This window comes from Narcine bancroftii, chromosome 11, assembly GCF_036971445.1.
Source record: "Narcine bancroftii isolate sNarBan1 chromosome 11, sNarBan1.hap1, whole genome shotgun sequence".
Classification (NCBI taxonomy): Eukaryota; Metazoa; Chordata; class Chondrichthyes; order Torpediniformes; family Narcinidae; genus Narcine; species Narcine bancroftii.
This window is the reverse complement of record NC_091479.1, coordinates 5,554,563-5,573,231: the sequence shown is the minus strand read 5'-3', so window position 1 is coordinate 5,573,231 and position 18,669 is coordinate 5,554,563. Positions and strand designations below refer to the sequence as shown.

The following is an 18,669-nucleotide window of genomic DNA, read 5'->3' as shown; positions in this document are numbered from 1 at the left end:
TGATACCGAGTAATGTTGCAAAGGTCCATTATTGTCACATAATACTACATTTAGAATGCAACATACCTGAAATTCTTTCAGGCAGACTGAGAGTCACCACTTTGTCCAGCGCCCCTCACAGTACCTGGTGTTCCCGGGCGGTCTCCCCTCCAAGTACTGACCAGGCCTGAGCCTGCTTAGCTTCAGAGATCAGACAATCTCAGGTGGCTTCTATTTTTGGGCATATTCAGCTATTAGGCTTATGTAGAAAGTCATACGTCGGTAAATTCTGCTTCTGATATTTGCTTCTGACCCCATCAGCTAAGCAGAACTTCCTTATATCATCTAATGCTGTTTGACATCAGCATGTTTGGCACTCCAGCAAAACTGTTACTTGCCATATTATCTATTGTTGAATAAAGCTTTCAGACCATGCTCTTCAATTTCTGAACCGTGAGGATTCAGTGAAAATATTAAATATTTTACAAAAAAATGCTGGAGAAACTCAACAAGTCGAGCACACAATTCCTGGGATCGCAAAGCTGTGAAGTATATTCTTTTATCCAGCCCCATACATGGTGCACACAGTGTCATCCCTCTTCATTTCCATCCCTTACGACTTGAAATTTTTCATCTGAAATGTTATTTTGTCTTTGAAGTAAAATGAGAGAACTGACATTTGTGCAGTATCTTCACAATGGGAAGTCAATACTTTACAAACAATTGAAGTAACTGGGATGCAAATGCTTCACAAGGCCTGAAAATGCACAATATGATCTTGTCAGCCTGACAATGAATGGTCTTGTGCTCTTGGTAAATTTGCTTATGGAGCCAAGACGATAGTACAGACATGACCATTGTATGAGAGAAGAATTTTTTTTACAGTTAAGTACATCATACGTGGAGAGTGAAGCTCTTCATCCACACTGAGGGTGACGAGGGACTGGGGACACTGGGTGAAATGGCTGGGAATTGAACTTCTTGTGTGAAATATGAGGAGACTTGTTGATCTGAATAGTGGAGTTAAGTGAGGAGATGGAAAGCAAGGAAATTGGTTTGAGGAAAATCAGACGATGCAAATTTTATCTCTAACTTTCCCCACAATTTTTGGAATGTTTGCTCAATTGGGATGGCCACCAAAGAAAGTGGGAAACATGAAATCACTGAATCATAAATATTCAATTTTAAGCCAATATTTGTCCTGAGTCTCTGACTCCATTTTTTACGTGTGTGTAATGTTGCATTTTTTCATTTAGGCCTGAATCTCAAGGATGCACTTTATAAGTGTTTGTGTTCTTCAACTGCGTTTATGGCTCAATATGTTTATTTTCTATTTCTGAATTTATGGAAATGATTAAGACTAACTAAACTTGTTGGTACTCTCTTGTAGAACACAGTAATGGAGGAGACGGTGATATGGGAACAACAGACAGTCACACTTCACAGGGTGAGTCATTGGCTCCATCTCGTTGTCCAGTGAACAGTTTGTGTGCGGAAGAGAATGGAACCAGATGATGCAAAACTCCAGAAATAGACCTATTTCACCTTTGTATTTAAATCTGATGTGTGTGAATCCATGAGATGGCGATCTGTGAGTAAACCTTTCCGTCAGAAAAGCATTTCAATCAAGTTCAATCCAGGCTCGATCAGGCTAATAGTTTTTTTTGTAATTCTTTATTTTTCGCACTATGAACCATGCATCTCTTTAAATATTCACAGTCACATTTTCTCTTTTTTCCCCCATCCCTCCCTTCCCCCTTCCCACCCCCTTCAAAAACAGTAAATATTGGACATATAAAATACAATAAAACAATATCTTTTACAAAAGGAATACAAACAAAAAAGACGTATCATCTATTTATTCACATTAAATCTGGTCGTGTTTATCTTCTAATCATTTTAGGTGGTGGTGGTCCGAGGCCTGTTCTTTCTGTTATGCTCCATATATGATTCCCAGGTTTCCCCAAACATTGTAACTTTGTTTTTTAAATTATGTGATTTTTTTTTTCCCAATGGGATACACTTAAACTTGGTTATACATTCCATTAATGTTTATAGTCATTTAGTTATTTTCACTTCTTTTCTGCCTCTTCACCACCTCCATCCCTTTTTTCATTACTATTTTTTGTTTTCCTTTTTAATCTCAATATATGACAATGCATTTAAGACATGAAATACCCCAACAATCTCCACAAGCAATAACCCTTTAACCCCAAATGAACCTCCCCTCCTTGGATTGCCTCCTGTCTCTTGATGGCAACCACAACTCCCCTTTCCATTCAGTTTGCGAACTTACCAATAAGGGTCGCAAGTGACCCTTATTGTTTCCCCCCCCCCTCAGAGAACACTATTTTCCTATATTTATAACAAAGTTCTTTTTTTCTTCTTCCCCTTCTCTTATCCATCTTTAAATCTTTATGTAAACATTATCTTTACTTTATATTTTTGTATATTTTCTTGCTGGTCTGATTTCTTGTCACTCTTCCTCCTCTCTTCTCCTGTCCTGCAAATGTTCAGCAAATTCTTGGGCTTTCTTTGGGTCCAAGAACAGTCTATTCCATTCCCTAGGAATGAATACTTTGAGTACTGCTGGATGTCTTAATATAAAGTTATACCTTTCCATAAGATTGTTTTCGCCGTGTTGAATTCCTTCCTCTTCTTTAAAAGTTTGAAACTTATGTCTGGGTAAAAAAAGATTTTTTGTCCCTTATATTCCAACGGCTTATTGTCTTCTCTAACCTTTCTTGCCTGCTCCAGTATGTTTTCTCTAGTCGTATATCTTAGAAATTTTACCAATATGGATCTCTGTTTTTGATGTGGTGGCGGTTTCGGTACTAGTGCTCTATGCGGCCTTTCGATTTCTATTTCTTCATGTGAGTCTTTCGTTCCCAGCACCTTCGGGATCCATCCTTTTATAAATTCCTTCATATCTGACCCTTCTTTCCCTCCTTTCAGGCCCACTATTTTTATGTTGTTTCGCCTACTCTAGTTTTCCAATACATCAATTTTTTGTGACAATATATCTTGTGTCTCTTGAATTTTTTTTCCCTCTCTTCCAACTTCCCTCTTAAATCATTTATCTCCATTTCCGCAGCAGTTTCTCGTTCCTCCACATATTTTCCTCTTTTCCCAATTTCAGTCATGACCAACTCTAAGCTTTGCATTCAGTCTTCAGCTCTTTTCATTTTTATTTTGATTGAACTAAATTATAATGATAGCCATTCTTTTTTTCTCTGGAGAGGGCTGGTTCCACCCGACCAGCCACTACTCCATCACATGACTCACCCCTCGATCAGGCTAATAGTTAAGGTAATGATTGATTTTAAAAAAAAATGTTTTTAACCACTCCTGAATTATATGGCGAATATCAGCAGACTTTCTCATAGAAAGTATTCACTAACTCTTACCAACCATCTATGCACACAGTGTTATTATTAGCTTGGATGTTATGATAGTTTAATGTTCTGCTTAATTGAGTCAGATGGTAGTACAGAGTTTCAGCTTCAGTGGCTTTGCCCCATCTTCTTCCCTCTCCCCACTCCAACATCAGTTTTGGCCCCATTCTTGGCTTGTTTTGGTCAGTAGTAACATTGAAATGTGTATGTAGACGATGAAGAGTTTGGCCTGAAAGATTTGGCACTGCAAGATGCTGTTCCTCTGACAGATTGTTTTCTCTAGATTCTTCCATCAGGCAGCTTCTCGTGTCCACGCTTAAATGGAATCTACGTGAAGCCTTTTGAGATCTTTATTTTTAAATGCGGCTCGCTGCTTGGGTGCATGCACTGCTCCAACAAGAAGCTGGTAGCTTTGAGTTCCTCTTGTCTTTGGACCCCATCATAGTCTCCAGTCCCTCTGCACCAATTCCCTCCCAAGCTGAAAAGTCTGCAGATGCTATAATTGTAGTTTGCATAAAAATGCTTGAGAAACTCAAAACAAGTCACAGTGTTCTGTACATAGCAAAGATATATGAAACCACTGTTTTGGGCCTGAGCCCTCCTTCAGGGTATGCGCAAAATGTTGGCAGGCACCTGAATAAAATGGTAGGGGGAGGAGCACAGCTCACAGGCAAGAAATAATCGGGGAATATCAGTGGAAATAAAGCTGAGAAGTGATTGGGGGGGGGGGGGGGGGAAGGGACAGTTCTGTGAATGAAGAGGGAGGGGATCGAGAGCTGGAGGAAAGGAGACCGGGATGAAGAAGAGAGGGAGGTAGGGGAGTAGCTTAATTTAAAAAAAAGTGGGAAAGTCGATGTGAATGCCATCTGGTTGGAGAGGGCCAGACAAAATATTAGGTCAGTTTGTGGATGGCCTCTGTTTGGCAGTGCACGAGGCTGTGGACCAATATGTCTGTGCAGGAGTTGGGTGCGGATTTGAAATGGGTGGCCACTGGAAAATCCCCACCATTGCTGTGGACAGAGTGAACGTGTTCAGCACAGTGATCTCCCTATTTGAGAATTTACCATTTACATTACGTTTTTAATCGTTTGCAGTAAGTAATGTCTTCAACTTTCAGGCTCCTGGCTTTGGATTTGGAATTGCAATTTCGGGAGGAAAGGATAACCCACACTTCCAGAGTGGGGAAACCTCCATTGTCATTTCTGATGTTTTGAAAGGAGGACCTGCTGAAGGATTGCTGCAGTAAGTACAAAGAACTTCCCTCTGAAACTCATGAGTATTCAATTGTTAGTAAGAATGAAATATGGCAGCTACTGAATTTGAATTCAGTTCTCACTCATTTTCAAGGATCTGGACAGCAATCTTGCCTGCAGATAATGCCCACTTCAAATTGTCATTGAGATGGTAGTGATTAATATTTATAGTAATGATGTCCACAATACCGGACTGTAAAAGATTTAGTCTGGTTATCTCACGTTCTCCCGAGGACAAAATCTGTCCTCCTCCTATCTCCTCTGGACTCCTTGTGACTTCAGGCTTTCTGTTGGAGGTACCCCAGCAAGGTAATTAGTTAAAGAAGGCACCTCTACACCACTTTCTCGAGGGTTTTTAGGGGTTGAGCAATAAGTGCTTCCTACAGTAACCCAGATCCCAAAACAGAATACAGAAAAGGAAAATGCATGATCGTCTAATTCTGTCCTTCCAGAAACCTAGATTCTCCTCTGCCACAGTCTCGTGCATTTCCAAAATGACCTCTCCCCATCAGAGAAAGAGTCCCTGGGTCATCACCTTTCATCTCAATCATCTCCATATCCAACACATCATCTCCCATTTATGCTAGTTTTGCCTTTTCCCTCTCCCATCATTTCTGATTTCCACAAGGGCCACTCTCCAGTCCCCACACAACTGTCCCTGTCCACTAGCACTTTCCCCTGCAACCACAGGAGGTGTGGCACTTGTCCCACCATTCAAAATGACCCTTGCAAGTGAGGCAGAGGTTTACTTGCCATCTTCTAAACTGGTCTACTGCATTTAGTGTTGACAATGGCCTCCTCTGCATGGAGAACCCAAATATGGAAGAGGTAATCACACTGCATAGCGACTGCACTCTGTAACTGGCATCTTACGTGTCTGTAAGCATGTCAATTTATCTCTCATTCCTGCTCCCACTTTGATAACCTCCACTTCAATGGAGAAGTCCAATGCAATCTGAAAGAATGTGGGCTCGTATGCTTTTGGGTAGCATGTAACCCAATGTTGTGAACGTTGATTTTTTTTGGTTTCAGGCAACCCACATCCCTAGGGTTCACCTTCCACACACACCCACACAGCTTGTAAATTGGAGTTTTGTTAAGTTAAAGGGCCCTGCCTGTCCCACATCTCGAGAAAGGGGACATTTCTCCATTCCGGTTGTCAGTTCTTACCCAACACTTTGTGGATTTTATAGTAAACATTATTTTTATGTCATGTTCGCCTTGAGAGAGGCCCATCAGCTTTCTTGTTTCTCTCCCAGTGAGAATGACCGGGTTGCCATGGTTAATGGAGTTTCAATGGATAATGTGGAACATGCATTTGCTGTCCAGCAGCTGAGGAAAAGTGGAAAGAATGCCAAGATTGTAAGTGGAATCACAAAGTTTAATATTTTTCAGGCTCTAAAAGGTGAAACCTGTCCCTGCAGTTGAAATATAAATTTGGCCAAAATGGCCAATCTATCCGTTGGATTACAAGTACGTTTTGAGTTAGCCATGTTGCATTTGTCATGATGGTGAATCATTCAAATGTACCTTTTAAAATGTAAAAAATTAAGTGTTCACGAGTATGTTCAGCAAATAGTTATTTCCATGGGCAGAATTAAGATTTAACTTCATATTACAACATGGAAGGCCAGCCCTCCCACTGAGCCTACACCAGTTCTCAGAGCAATCCATTTCCAACCAACCCATTCTTCTTGACGTGCAGACTCCCCCTCCCCCCCCCCCCCCAACTTTTCACCTACACTGATGTAATTTACATGTAGTCCATTAACCTCTCAACAAGCATGCTTTGTGGATGTGGAAGATAAATGGGAGTACTTGAAAGAAACACATGGGCACATAGAGGACATGCAAACTTCAAATAGACAGCATCAGATCCCAGGTTGCTGGAGCTATGAAGCAACACCAAAGTACGTTGCAATTGGTGAAGACAAGGAATGTGTAAGTTTAGGTTATTGGACTTCATTTAAATGGAAATGCATTCAAAAGTGTGCATGGTTGGTAAATATGGGCTTTATTCGAACTGTTTATTTCAGTTAAAAACATGTTAGAATAGCTGATCACAATAAGTGATTTGTTTCAGCAAAAATTTAATATTCTCTGTCATAATGCATGCTATTCATTGGTGCTATCTAGCAAAGCTTATTATTTAATGGCATATTTTCATATTTCATTGAGTGCATTTCCTCAGTGCAAGTTATCAGTAAAGTTGACAACCCACTGTAACATTTGTTTTACGTTTGAATTTTTTTCATTAACTATGGAATTCTTCAGATTGTATTTTAATTTTTCCATAAAGCCATGCTGCTAGCTGATAAAACTGTCTTCTCACCTTGGAGGGATACTTATCAATCTAGCTCCAGTGCTATGAACATTTTGTGTGAATACATTTGCTCAGTCCTATTATCCTGGGGCCAAGAACAGAACTTGCATAGGATCCCATAAGGTGTACAGCACCTTATGCTCCTCCCCCCTTCCCCAAGGTGTCGTTTGGCCCAAGCAATCCACGTTGGCATCCAAGCTCTACTTGAGCCTCCTTTTGAATACATCGCAACCTCCTCCTATTTACAAATTTCACTTTCTTATCCCTCCAGTTAAGAAAGGGTCCTTGAAAATTGTTTTTAGATATGGTGTCTCTATCAGCTTTGAGTTATTGGAAACTTCCTCTCTTCATCCACGCTATCAAAATCTTTACTTCTGAAAACATCTGTTTGGTTTTCTCAACAGTCCAAGTCTGTACATCTTTTCCTTGCGTTTCTGATTGTTCTCTACACTCATTCTGGTTATATCAATAGTGTTATTGCCAGCAGTAATTATAAGGGGTGTGTATGCTTGTAATATCTCTCTCTCTCGCTCTTTTCTCTCTCTCTCCCCCCAAAGCTCACATTTACCTTCCTCATATGTCAATTCCGTCCCATTGATTAAACACAACTGATTGGTTTACTTTTTTTAAGATGTCTTCCAAGCTTTGACACAAATTATAGTGACAAAATTAGCCCTATTGAAGACCAGAGTGGTCATCTGTATGGATATTTTTTGCATCTTTATTTCTTTGTAAGGCAGATGTAGAGTTTAATGAGACAAAAATGCAGTGTATAGACCTATACAGATTACAGAGGAGGATGTGATTGCCTTGGGGAAAATAAAGGTGAATAATCCTGAAGGTCTGACAAGGTATAGTAAAATTCCCATTAGCTGGCACCTATGGGGATTGTGAATGTGGATTTTACGGTTGACTGAGACTCATTCTTACAATGCCTAACTAAAACACCTGCATTGAGAATGCACATTTTAAAAGACAAAAGACAGAGTAAAATGTAAAACAATTTGGGGAAAAAAATCAGTATTGTAGTCTTTAATTTTGTAAAGTTCACTTTAATCCGGTAATTCCCATAACTTACAAAATTTAAATTCAAACGCTGGTCGGCGGTGCTGTTACAGCGTTGTGCTACTGCTGTGCTAATGAACCCGTCATAATGAACCCCCTTCCCTCCCCCAGGCTTACAGATAAAGCTGATGTGGTTCCAATGTTTAAGAAAGGCTCCAAGTATAATCTGGGTAGCTAAAGGGCAGTGAGTCTGACATCATTAGTGGATGTGATTGGAAGGTACCTTAAGAGACAGGTTATACCAGTACTTGGATAGGACTGAATAGGGATAATCAATATGGCTTTTTTGCATGGTAGGTTGTGACTAATCTTGTAGAATTTCTTGGGAAGGTTACCAAGAAAGTTAATGAAAGAAAAGCAATAGATTTTGTCTAATAAGGTCCACTTGGGAGGTTGGTCAAGAAAGTTTAGTTGTTTGGTATCCAGGATGAGGTAGTAAATTGGATTAGATATTGGATTTGTGTGAGAACCAGAGAGTGGATGATCGCCTACCTGACTGGAGTCTGGTGACTAGAGAGAGAAGCATGTCTCAAAATCGGAAAGAAGATGGGTCTCTTAAAATCTCAGGGATTGGTGCTAGGTCCATTGTTGTTTGACATTGATATCAAAGATGTGGATGATAATGTGGTAAATTAGCAAATTTGTAAATGACACTAAGATTGAGGGTGCAGTGGACGGCCAGGAAGGCCACAGGAAAAAGATCATTCACTTGAAAGATTGAAAGACTGCAGAGAAGATTTACAAGGATGTTGCCAGGACTTGAGAAACTGAATTGTAATGAAAGGTTGATTAGGTTAGGACTTTATTCATTGGAAAATTAAGGGAAAATTTATAGAGGTAAACAAAATTATGAAGAATGTCGATAGGGTAAATGCAAATTGGCTCTTTCAACCAAGGTTGGGTGAGACAAGAACAAGAGAACGTGCCTTAAAGGTACTTACTCAGTGAGTGGTGAGAGTGTGCCTATGGATGCAGGCTTAACTTAAACATTTAAGAGAAATTTGGATAGTCCATGGATGGGAGGGATAGAAAGGGCTCTGGTCCATATGAAGATTGATGAAGCTACGCAGAAAAATGGTTTGGCTGAAACGAAGGGCGTGTTTCTGTGTTGTTCTGTGCTTGTAAGATGCATTGATGTTCATGATCCCATTGCTGCCGCGTTTCCCATCAGGGTGGCGCTGTTTGTTGCTTTGCTTGTGTTTCTTCTCACTTGCTCTTTGTTTGCTCTGAAATGTGACTGTGACAGTCTGGCTTGGATTAATGCTAGAGACAGCAAAAGGAAACCGGGCTATTCTTGTGCTATTGAGAGGTTATTGTGAGCTTTAAGCTTTCTTGCGTTTGACCATGATTCTGACACCGGATGCCTGAGGAAGTTGCCAACGTAACCTGTGATGTAGCTGACCCACAGCAAAAAAATAAACATGGTGCTTGTCTGTTCCTTTTGACCCTCACCCTAAAATTCAGAACTTGTATTGTGCCTTTTACTTGGATAGGATGTTCGAAAACCCTCGACAGCTAATGAAATAGGTCACTCTTAATAGGTAGCAAACAGTAGAGCAAGATACTGCACTTGTGTAGATGGAGAAAAATGCTGATAGAGGACATTGGCTGTCCTTTTTTAAAAAATGCAACTCCATCTGTTATTCCTATGTAAGAGGGCAGATAGAACTTTGTTTTATATTTTAAATGAAAGATCGGATCTCTGACAATGTAGAGCTGTAAGAAGTAGGACTTGACCCGCTGTAAATTGTTGAGAGTATTTGAAATTGCAGCAACAGGAATTTCAATAGAAGTTAGTAAAAATAGAAGCAATGAATGTTTAAGCTCTAACAAATTGTCTTTTTAATGTTTCCAGACAATTAGGAGGAAAAGAAAAATTCAGATGCCAGTAACGAGAGCAGAGCCAGATCGACAGCCCATTTTGGAACCTGAGGATGATAGCTATGAAGACGAGGAAGTTTATGATCAGAAAAGCGGACGAAGCGGGCCTAGTCCTTATGTGGGGGGAAGGAGTGAGAGGAACATAGGGAGGCGTGAAAATAGAGAGAGGAGCATGTCACCAAGATCGGAGCGAAGATCGGTCTCTTCAAATCTCCCACCGAAACCTATCAAGGTGACATTAGTAAAGTCAAGGAAGAGTGAAGGTGTGTACATTAGAAAAACAGTAGCTTCACAACTATCTTAATATGTTGAGATCATTAAACTTGAAGGATTTTGGGATTTGGTCTGACTGGGAAATAGAATGAAATGAACTGCCTTATGAATGCCAACTCACCTTCAGAAGGTTAATTGACCTTTAGACAAGGTTTTCTTGTGGCAGTTTCAAACTGTTGTCAAGATGAGTTGAAATGCTGAACATGTATAATGTTGTTGGAGGGATGGTTTTAATTGTCTTCCAGACAATTCTTGCATGAACACAGAAAACAAAGCTTGTTCACTAAATTGCCCATGGTCCCATGTGGCTGTGATGGGTTATCCCTAGTTTAGAATATTATCTTGCTTTTCATCATAACAGTTCATCCATGGTGTTTATCTACTGAGGTGCAGTTTCTAAACCTCTTGCTTGCCCTTTGCAGACTCAATCCCCAGCTAGTGCTTTAAATTACAGCACGGTAGGAGACCCTTCTGGCCCATGAGCCTGTGCCGCCCAAATGTACCTAATTAACCCATAACCTGTACGATTTAAAGGGTGGGAGGAAACACGCAGACACAGAACGTACAAACTCCTTACAGACAACTCTGGATTTGAATCTGAGCTATTGGAGGACTGTGCTAACATTGCTTCTTTGACAAGGCATTGTAATGGGATGTTTGTTATGTTAGCTGATCAAGCATTTGAAGATGGTTTAAATTTAAACAAGATTACTGAGGCCTAGTATGGTTTGTTTGGATGGGACAAGGATTCAGTTGTATGAAAGAGTGTGCAGTAAGGGATGCATGTGTAGAGTTGAAATTGTACTGTTGGTTCTGTCAGATAGAGTTGAGAGTTTTTGCTTCAAGCTTCTGGTCAGATTATGGAATTTGCTCAAGCAATTTGATGATTAGTCTTCAGAAATCTTGTTTGTAAGCATGATGCCACTTTGTACTAGAACTTTGTAACCAGGTGTGATGGTGTGTCAGCATGACACAGGAATGCAGACTTGCTTGCAGAGAAAGTGGTGCTGACTTGGTTTAAACACCCTTCAAAGCCGTTCATGGATATTTCTGATGCGAGTGAAAGTTCAGTCACAAAGGAAAATGTTTAATGAGAGCGTCATATGAGGGATGTCAAGTGACGACGTAGGGCCAGGATGGAGAATCTGACTCCTCCAAGAAAAAGTTTATTTTTTAAAAAAAAAAGTGAAAAGTTCAAAATTCATCTGAATAAATTATAAATAGTCAAAGAAAAAATACAATGCCGCCAAAGAAAGACAAAGAAACAGGAGAAAAACGAGAAGAAGCCAGGATCTGTAGTGAAACCTACTCTCCGATCGAAGAGGGCCTCCAGACTCGCTTTCCAGCGAGCTTCAGTGTTCCTGCAACAGGAACACCCAGATGAGTCGGTGAAAGGAGTGACCTGACTGTGCATGCACGAGGGGTCACGCATGAGCAGTAGGCACAATGGGAGGACCTGTCAGAGTGGTTTACTAAGCTCTCGAGACAGGCTCCCAGGCAGTCCAAAAGGCTGACTGAGGAGGGAAAATTATTGGAGCTGGAAGAAAAAGGAGAGGAGGAGGAAGAAGAACAACAACAAAACTCAGGGAAATTATTGGAAGAAGGGGTAAGAAAGAAAGTTGAAGTTATCCCTAAATTTCAAGACACACCGGTTCTGAGTATGGAAGAGTTCAAGTTAATAAGACGTGATATTAAGAGATCAGAGGCTAAAGTTAATAAAGTATGTGAATTTGTTCAAGAGAGGCAGAAAAAATTCAAAGGATTAATTTGGAAAATCAATTTCTTCAAGAAAAAGTAGATAAAGTGGTTGAAGGATTGGAACAAGTGTTGGCGATGAATAAGCAATTGTCTGAAAAAGTGGATTCATTCGAAAATTTTAGTCGAAGAAATAATAAGATTATTGGCCTGAAAGAAGGATATTCAATTTTTACAGCGTTGGATTCCTCAGACTTTTGGGCAAGAGCATTTTAAAGGAGATATTGAGATTGAGTGAGCTCATTGAGCCCGTAGACCTAAACCTCAGCCAGATCAAAAATCGAAGCCTATTTTGATCAAATTTCTTCGTTATCAAGAGAGGGAAAAAATCTTGGAATTAGCAGCTAAACAGGCAAAAGGAAGAAAAGTCCCACTGGAATTTGGAGGGAATAAGGTTTTCTTTTATCCTGATACAAGCTTTGAATTATTGAAGAAAAGGAAGAATTTTAATCCAGTTAAAAATATACTGTGGAAGAAGAGATATATTTTCACTCTACATTATCCTGCAACTTTGAAAGTATTTGTCCAAGGAGGTCCAAGTAGATTATTTTTGAATGATTCTGGGACTTGCTCAAGAATATGCAGAAAGTTTGCCGGACATGGATCAAGAATTGACCCAAAGAGTGGAAGATGGAAAGTTATTATTGTGGTGAAAAAAATCTGGAAGCGGTTTGAAATATTGCAAAGATGAGTTTAATACACTCGGAGGAGCTGGAGATGTGCTGACTGGTTCCTACTGAACTGTGGACATTATTTTGCAACTCTTGTGGCAACCCAACAAAGCATTATCGGGGGGGGGGGGGGTTCTCTTTTCTATTTCTCTTTTACTTTTAAGAATTTAATCAAGTACTATATTTTTTTACTGGTTTTAATGTGTTTTTTGTACTTAAGAAGTTGGTGAAGAGCCGGGAACTGATGAAGGGGAATCATGAAAAGGGGGAAAATGTAAGACTGTTTAAAATTTTTACAACGAGTAAAGGATTAAAATTCATTCTTTAAGTTTGCATTATAGGGTTACAAAACCCTATAATGAGAGATCGTTTTGACATATGTTTAAAAATAATGAAAGTAGATATTGCTTTTCAAGAAAATTGAAAAGGAGCATCAAAAATCCAAAAGGGATTGGGTTGGAATGGTAGTAGCATCGCATTTTAATACAAAAACCAGAGGAGTAGCTATTTTGATAAATAAAAATCTTCCAATTAAAATACAGTTTTAGATCCATTTGGTCGGTTTGTATTAATAAATTGTCAATTTTTTTCTGAACAATGGACATAAATGAATATTTATGCACCAAATGTGGATGATGGTAAATTTATACAAGAAACCTTTTTAAATATGGGGGACGCTAATGAAAATATTTTAGTGGGTGGAGATTTTAAATTTTGTCTTGACCCTTTATTGGGTAGATCTACAAAGAGTGTGTTGAAATCGAAAAATAACTTCGTCACTAATGGAAGACCTGAATTTGGTTGATATTTGGAGAAGGATATATCCTAGAGAAAGGGACTATTCATTTTATTCTAATAGACATGATTCATATTCTAGAATTGATATATTTTTATGATCAGCAAGACTTCAAGGTATGGTACAACAATATAAGGCAAGGTTTGGATCATTCTCCTTTGTTTTAGCATTATATTTAGAAGACAAGCAGGATATGAGTTTTAGATGGAGGTTCAACATCTCCATGTTGTTGAAAAAGATTTTTGTCAGTTTATTTGGAATCAGATAAAACAATTCTTGGACATAAATTTGTTCTATGGGATGCAATTAAGGCATATATACATGGAGAGGTAATGTTTTTCTTCTAAAGTTAGAAAGGAGTACATGTCTCAATAATTTAGAGGCATAAATATCAAATCTAGAAAAGGAATTACAAAAATAGTTGTCAGAAGAAAAAAGAAATCTTTTGAATAAAATGTTACAGTGCAACACATTGCAAATTTAAAGAATGGAAAAAATGATTATGAGAACTAAACAGATATTATGAATTGAGGGAACAAGCACATAAAAGTTTTAGCATGGCAATTGAAAACCAAACAAGAATCAAGTTATTATTGCAACTAGAGATGAGACCGATCAAATGTCCTATAAACCCCAGGATATAAATAATTGTTTTAAGCAAAATTATATAAATCAGATTCTACAGGGCTTTGACCAGCCTGTCTTCCAGAAAGGCTTGCCAGCTTGTCCTGTTCCAGTCTCAGCTACTGCTGGCTGTAACACTGTAGAATGTTCTCGTTCTCTCTCTCGTTCTCTCTCTCGTTCTCTCTCTCGTTCTCTCTCTCGTTCTCTCTCGTTCTCTCTCTCGTTCTCTCTCTCGTTCTCTCTCTCGTTCTCTCTCTCGTTCTCTCTCTCGTTCTCTCTCTCGTTCTCTCTCTCGTTCTCTCTCTCGTTCTCTCTCTCGTTCTCTCTCTCGTTCTCTCTCTCGTTCTCTCTCTCGTTCTCTCTCTCGTTCTCTCTCTCGTTCTCTCTCTCGTTCTCTCTCTCGTTCTCTCTCTCGTTCTCTCTCTCGTTCTCTCTCTCGTTCTCTCTCTCGTTCTCTCTCTCGTTCTCTCTCTCGTTCTCTCTCTCTCTCCCTCTCTCTCTCCCTCTCTCTCTCTCCCTCTCTCTCTCTCTCTGAAAGCCTGTTTCACTCACTCTGTTTGCAAAACTACATGACCCTCTTAGAACAACAAGTTCTCTTCCAATCTCCAGCTCCCCAAAATTGTGGCTTTTTGTAAACAACAATTCATTAGTGAAGTCTCTTGAGCACTCTTCAAAGCTCTTGCAAAAACTGTGAGGCCCTGGTACGTCTAGCATGGGGAGAGCTCCAGTATTTCAAATAAGATCTGTTTTAAAATGTATGTAACCTCCTTCAGCAAACCTTTCCCAATTTTTCTCCCCAAAACATTTCTGTATACTCTGTCATAGTATAAATTAGTGAGAATGCCACTTGTGCAAAATAAATTGATCCTGTTTGCACTGAATAATATAAATTTTATTAATTGGTCAAAAAAAATTAGACAGATATTTAATGACATTTGACCAATTGAAAGCTAAATATGCAATACAAAATAATACAATATTCAGATATTATCAATTAAAGTCTTATCTACGAGAAAGATTAAGTACATCTTATTTACTATTAGAAGACAATGAAATAGAAGCAATAATATCAAATCCAAATATGAAAAGGTTTATTGGTAATGTATTTATTACTTTTGAGGGGAGTAAAGAAGGTGGGTATTTTGTATCCAATTTCTGTGATGATGATAGTATGTAAAATACAATAAATGCTGGATATAGAATGTGTTATACAGTTTCATACTTGTACATCAGTTATATATTACACCACAAACGCTTAATAGATTGAAGTTACATAATTCGGATAAGTGTTTTCGATGTAAACGGGACAGGCAACTTTTGACACTCTACATGGACTTGCCCCAAATTGAATGATTTTTTGGACTAATTTAATAGATTTTCTTCAACGGGTAATAGATGTTAAACTCTCAAGAAACCTTGTGCTGTTTCTTTTGGGGGATATATCAAGGATTAGTCCAGATTTAAAATTAAATTGGTTTCAAAGAGAATTTTTAAGGATCATACTGGCAGTTGCCAGGAAATGTATAGTCATTTCATGGAAATTGGACCCGGATTTGGTATTAGATAGATGGCATGGTGAAATGCTAAGTTGTCTACCTTTGGAAAAGATTACTATAAAGAACTAATATGATAATTTTTTGGTTTCCATATATGCAAAATTACTTTATACGTAATTACAATATGTCAATTGGTAGAATTTGGTATGAACTTCATCACTCCCCGGCCTCACCTTAATGTGTTTCATTTTATTTTACTTTATTGGATAGTTTTTTGTGTCTTTTTATATATAGATTTTGATTGTGTTATGTATTGCATTATATTAAAAGGTATAATGGTATAGTTGTAAGTGTTAGAATAATTAGGTCACAATTTATTCATAAGGTAATATCCAGTTGTAGTGGCTGCTACACGTACAGAAACACACCATGGGACATGGTGGAGGTTTCAGTTGAACTGTTTATTTGAATTTCGCGTGCTCCCCTTTAAGGCCAACGGGAGTTCCGCCTCGCGTGGCGGTGTAGTCATCACGTTGCCTGGGGCGCGAGCTGTGGCCTAAGCCACGAGGTAATCAGCAAGCCCCGACGGCGCCATCTTTCTGCAGCTGCCCTGCCAGTGCTGCGATACAAGCGGGGCTGGTTCACTACAGGAGATGTGCGCTGCCACACAGTATTGTTTGAAAATCAGTCTATTCTTTCTCTTTTTCTTCCTTTGTTCTTTTTTCCTTTTTCTTTGCTTTCTTCTTGGGGTTTTTCTCTGTGGAAGTGAGCGCGGGGGGGAAGAAAATGATTTAAAAAAAAGCATGTATTTATTTTGATATATAGAATTTACTAGTTCTGAATGCAATTCTGTAACGTGCTAATAAAATAAAATTTGAAAATAAATGAGTATCATATTAATGTACAGAAACACAAGCTTTCTTGCAGCAGGCAAACTGGTGCATAAAATACACCAACAACAATAGGAAGATGGAAACAAGAAAATCACAGATCCTGGGGTCTAGTGCAATATACTAAGGTGCTGGAGAAACTCAGGTCACACAGTGTCCATAGAAAGTAGACAACGTTTCAGTCTGTGCTTGTCCTTTAGTGCCCAAAAATCAGTCAAGCACCTGAATAAAAGATGGGGTGGGAGGAGGTTAGAAGGGTAGAAGAGAAAGCAGCTGAGATGGGGGAAATAGGGCAGAGGCCTCCGAAAGCTCTCCAATTGAAGGAAGGGAAGGGGGGTGGGGAATTCCGGCAAGGAGCGCAAGTTAGAGGGGCCTGGACACCATGAGGCCTGACAAGCAGAGAGGAGCCTGGGCATCCAAAAAATGGATAAATGTCAGTTCTTGAAGTCCTGCTGAGTTCCTCCAGAATAAGGTTTGCTTGTAGTGTCATGTATCACAAATTTCAGTGATCTCCTGGACCTCTGAGGCTATGGCGAGGAGGCTGAGAGAGGAGATGACATTACAGTTGGGTAGGAAGAGAAGTGGTGAAGAAATGACAGGCAAACTGATTCAATGTGGTGTTTGTATGATGTGGGAGGTCAGCCTCTGGCTGCTAAAAATTGTGGAAAGGATGTCCAGGTTCAGCTCCTGAAGGACAGTTTTGGGGGACTGGAGAAGCAACTGGATAACCTCCGGTTCATCCGGGTAAATGAGAGTTTTCTGGACAGGACCTTCAGCAAGATCATTACTCTGGTTACTGGAAAGGTGGGGGGGGGGGGGGGGGGGCGTGTGACATTGAGGAAAGGATGGATACTTGGGAGTACAGGAGACCCTGGGGAAGTACCTCTTGAAAACAGGTTCACCCTCTTGGAAGCTGTCTGGACAGAAGGCATTGTCAGTCTGAGAGGAGGTTAGTTCTGTAAGCCAAAAATTGGCAGTGAAGCCAAGCTGAAGTCGGGCAGAGATGTGGTAGTGAAGGGTTCCATAGTTAGAGATACAGAAAGGGGTTTCTGTGGCCACAGGCAGGATTAAAGGATAGTGTGTTGCCTACCTGGTGCCAGGATCTATGATGTCACAGACCATTTGCAGGGCATCCTCAAGGGTGAAGGTGAACAGCCGGAAGTGGTAGTGTATGTCCAATAAATGAAGAAGAGGAAAGAAACTCTGCAGTGTGACTTTCGAGGACTCGGAAGGAGGCTGAAAAGCCTAGAACCTCCAGGGTGATTATCTCTGGTTTGCTTCCATTTCCTTGGGCTGGTGAGGGCAGGAAGAGGGAGATAGGGGATTGGAATGTGTGGCTGAGGAACTGGTGCGTGAAGCAGGGATTTGGATTCTGAGACCACTAGGATCTGTTTTGGGATCAGGATGAATTGTACAGGGGAGGGACAGGTTGCACCTTAACAGGCGTGGGACCACCATTCTGGCAGGCAGGTTTGGCACTGCTACACTGGTGTGTTTAAGTAATGGGGGGGGAAAAGGAAATGAACTGGAAATATAAGGATGGAGTTAAAGGGACAGTGAGGAAGATTACTGTAAAATAAAAAGTGATTTCGGAAGGCTGGAGGTATGGGCTGAGAAACGGCTGATGGAATTTAATACAGATAAGTGTTACATTTTGGAAAGGCAAATCTAAATAGGTCACATGCATTAAATGATAGGCTATTGAGATGTGCAGAGCAACACAGGGATTTAGGAGTTGTGGTAAATAGTTCCCTCAAGGCTGATACTCAGGTAGATGGTGTGGTGAAGAAGGCATTTGGAATGTTGGCCTTCAGCAATCGGAGTATTGAATTCAAGAGTAGGGAGGTTATGATGAAATTGTACAAGGCATTGGTGAGGCCAAATTTGGAGTACTGTGTACAGTTTTGGTCACCAAATTATAGGAAAGATATAAACAAAATAGAGAGAGTGCAGAGAAGGTTCACGAGAATGTTGACAGGATTTCAGGGTCTGAGTTACAGGGAAAGGTTGTGCAGACTGGGGCTTTTTTCTCTGGAGCGTAGAAGATTGAGAGGGGACTTGATAGAGGTGTTTAAGATTTTAAAAGGAACAGAGTGTAAATGTGGATAGGCTTTTTCAATTAAGAACGGGGGAGATTCAAACTAGAGGGCATGGTTTAAGATTGAAGGGGGAAAATTATAAGGGAAACATGAGGGGAAATTCCTTTACGCAAAGGGTGGTAGGGATGTGGAATGAGCTTCCAGCAGACGTGGTTGAGGCGAGATCATT

The 18,669-nt window shown here is 39.9% G+C and overlaps 1 protein-coding gene and 1 long non-coding RNA gene across 8 annotated transcripts in view; one reads left to right on the top strand and one right to left on the bottom strand.

The window, feature by feature from the left end:
* tjp1a (tight junction protein 1a) overlaps positions 1 to 18,669 on the top strand; it is a 162,080-nt gene that overhangs the window by 78,338 nt on the left and 65,073 nt on the right. For 6 of the 7 annotated variants that reach the window (XM_069902365.1, XM_069902363.1, XM_069902368.1 and 3 more), the window contains 4 exons: positions 1,370 to 1,426; positions 4,492 to 4,616; positions 5,887 to 5,989; positions 9,871 to 10,159. In XM_069902365.1, coding sequence (XP_069758466.1) covers positions 1,379 to 1,426; positions 4,492 to 4,616; positions 5,887 to 5,989; positions 9,871 to 10,159 — 565 coding nt within the window. In that variant the 5' untranslated portion in view covers positions 1,370 to 1,378. Of the gene's footprint in view, positions 1 to 1,369; positions 1,427 to 4,491; positions 4,617 to 5,886; positions 5,990 to 9,870; positions 10,160 to 17,581; positions 17,661 to 18,669 lie in introns of those variants that run through there. The other variant, XM_069902367.1, reaches the window with a different exon arrangement.
* LOC138745382 (uncharacterized) lies at positions 15,954 to 17,464 on the bottom strand. Its single transcript, XR_011346231.1, has 2 exons — positions 17,285 to 17,464; positions 15,954 to 16,268 (listed from the first exon to the last, which is right to left on the bottom strand). It is a non-coding gene; the product is annotated as an uncharacterized lncRNA (long non-coding RNA).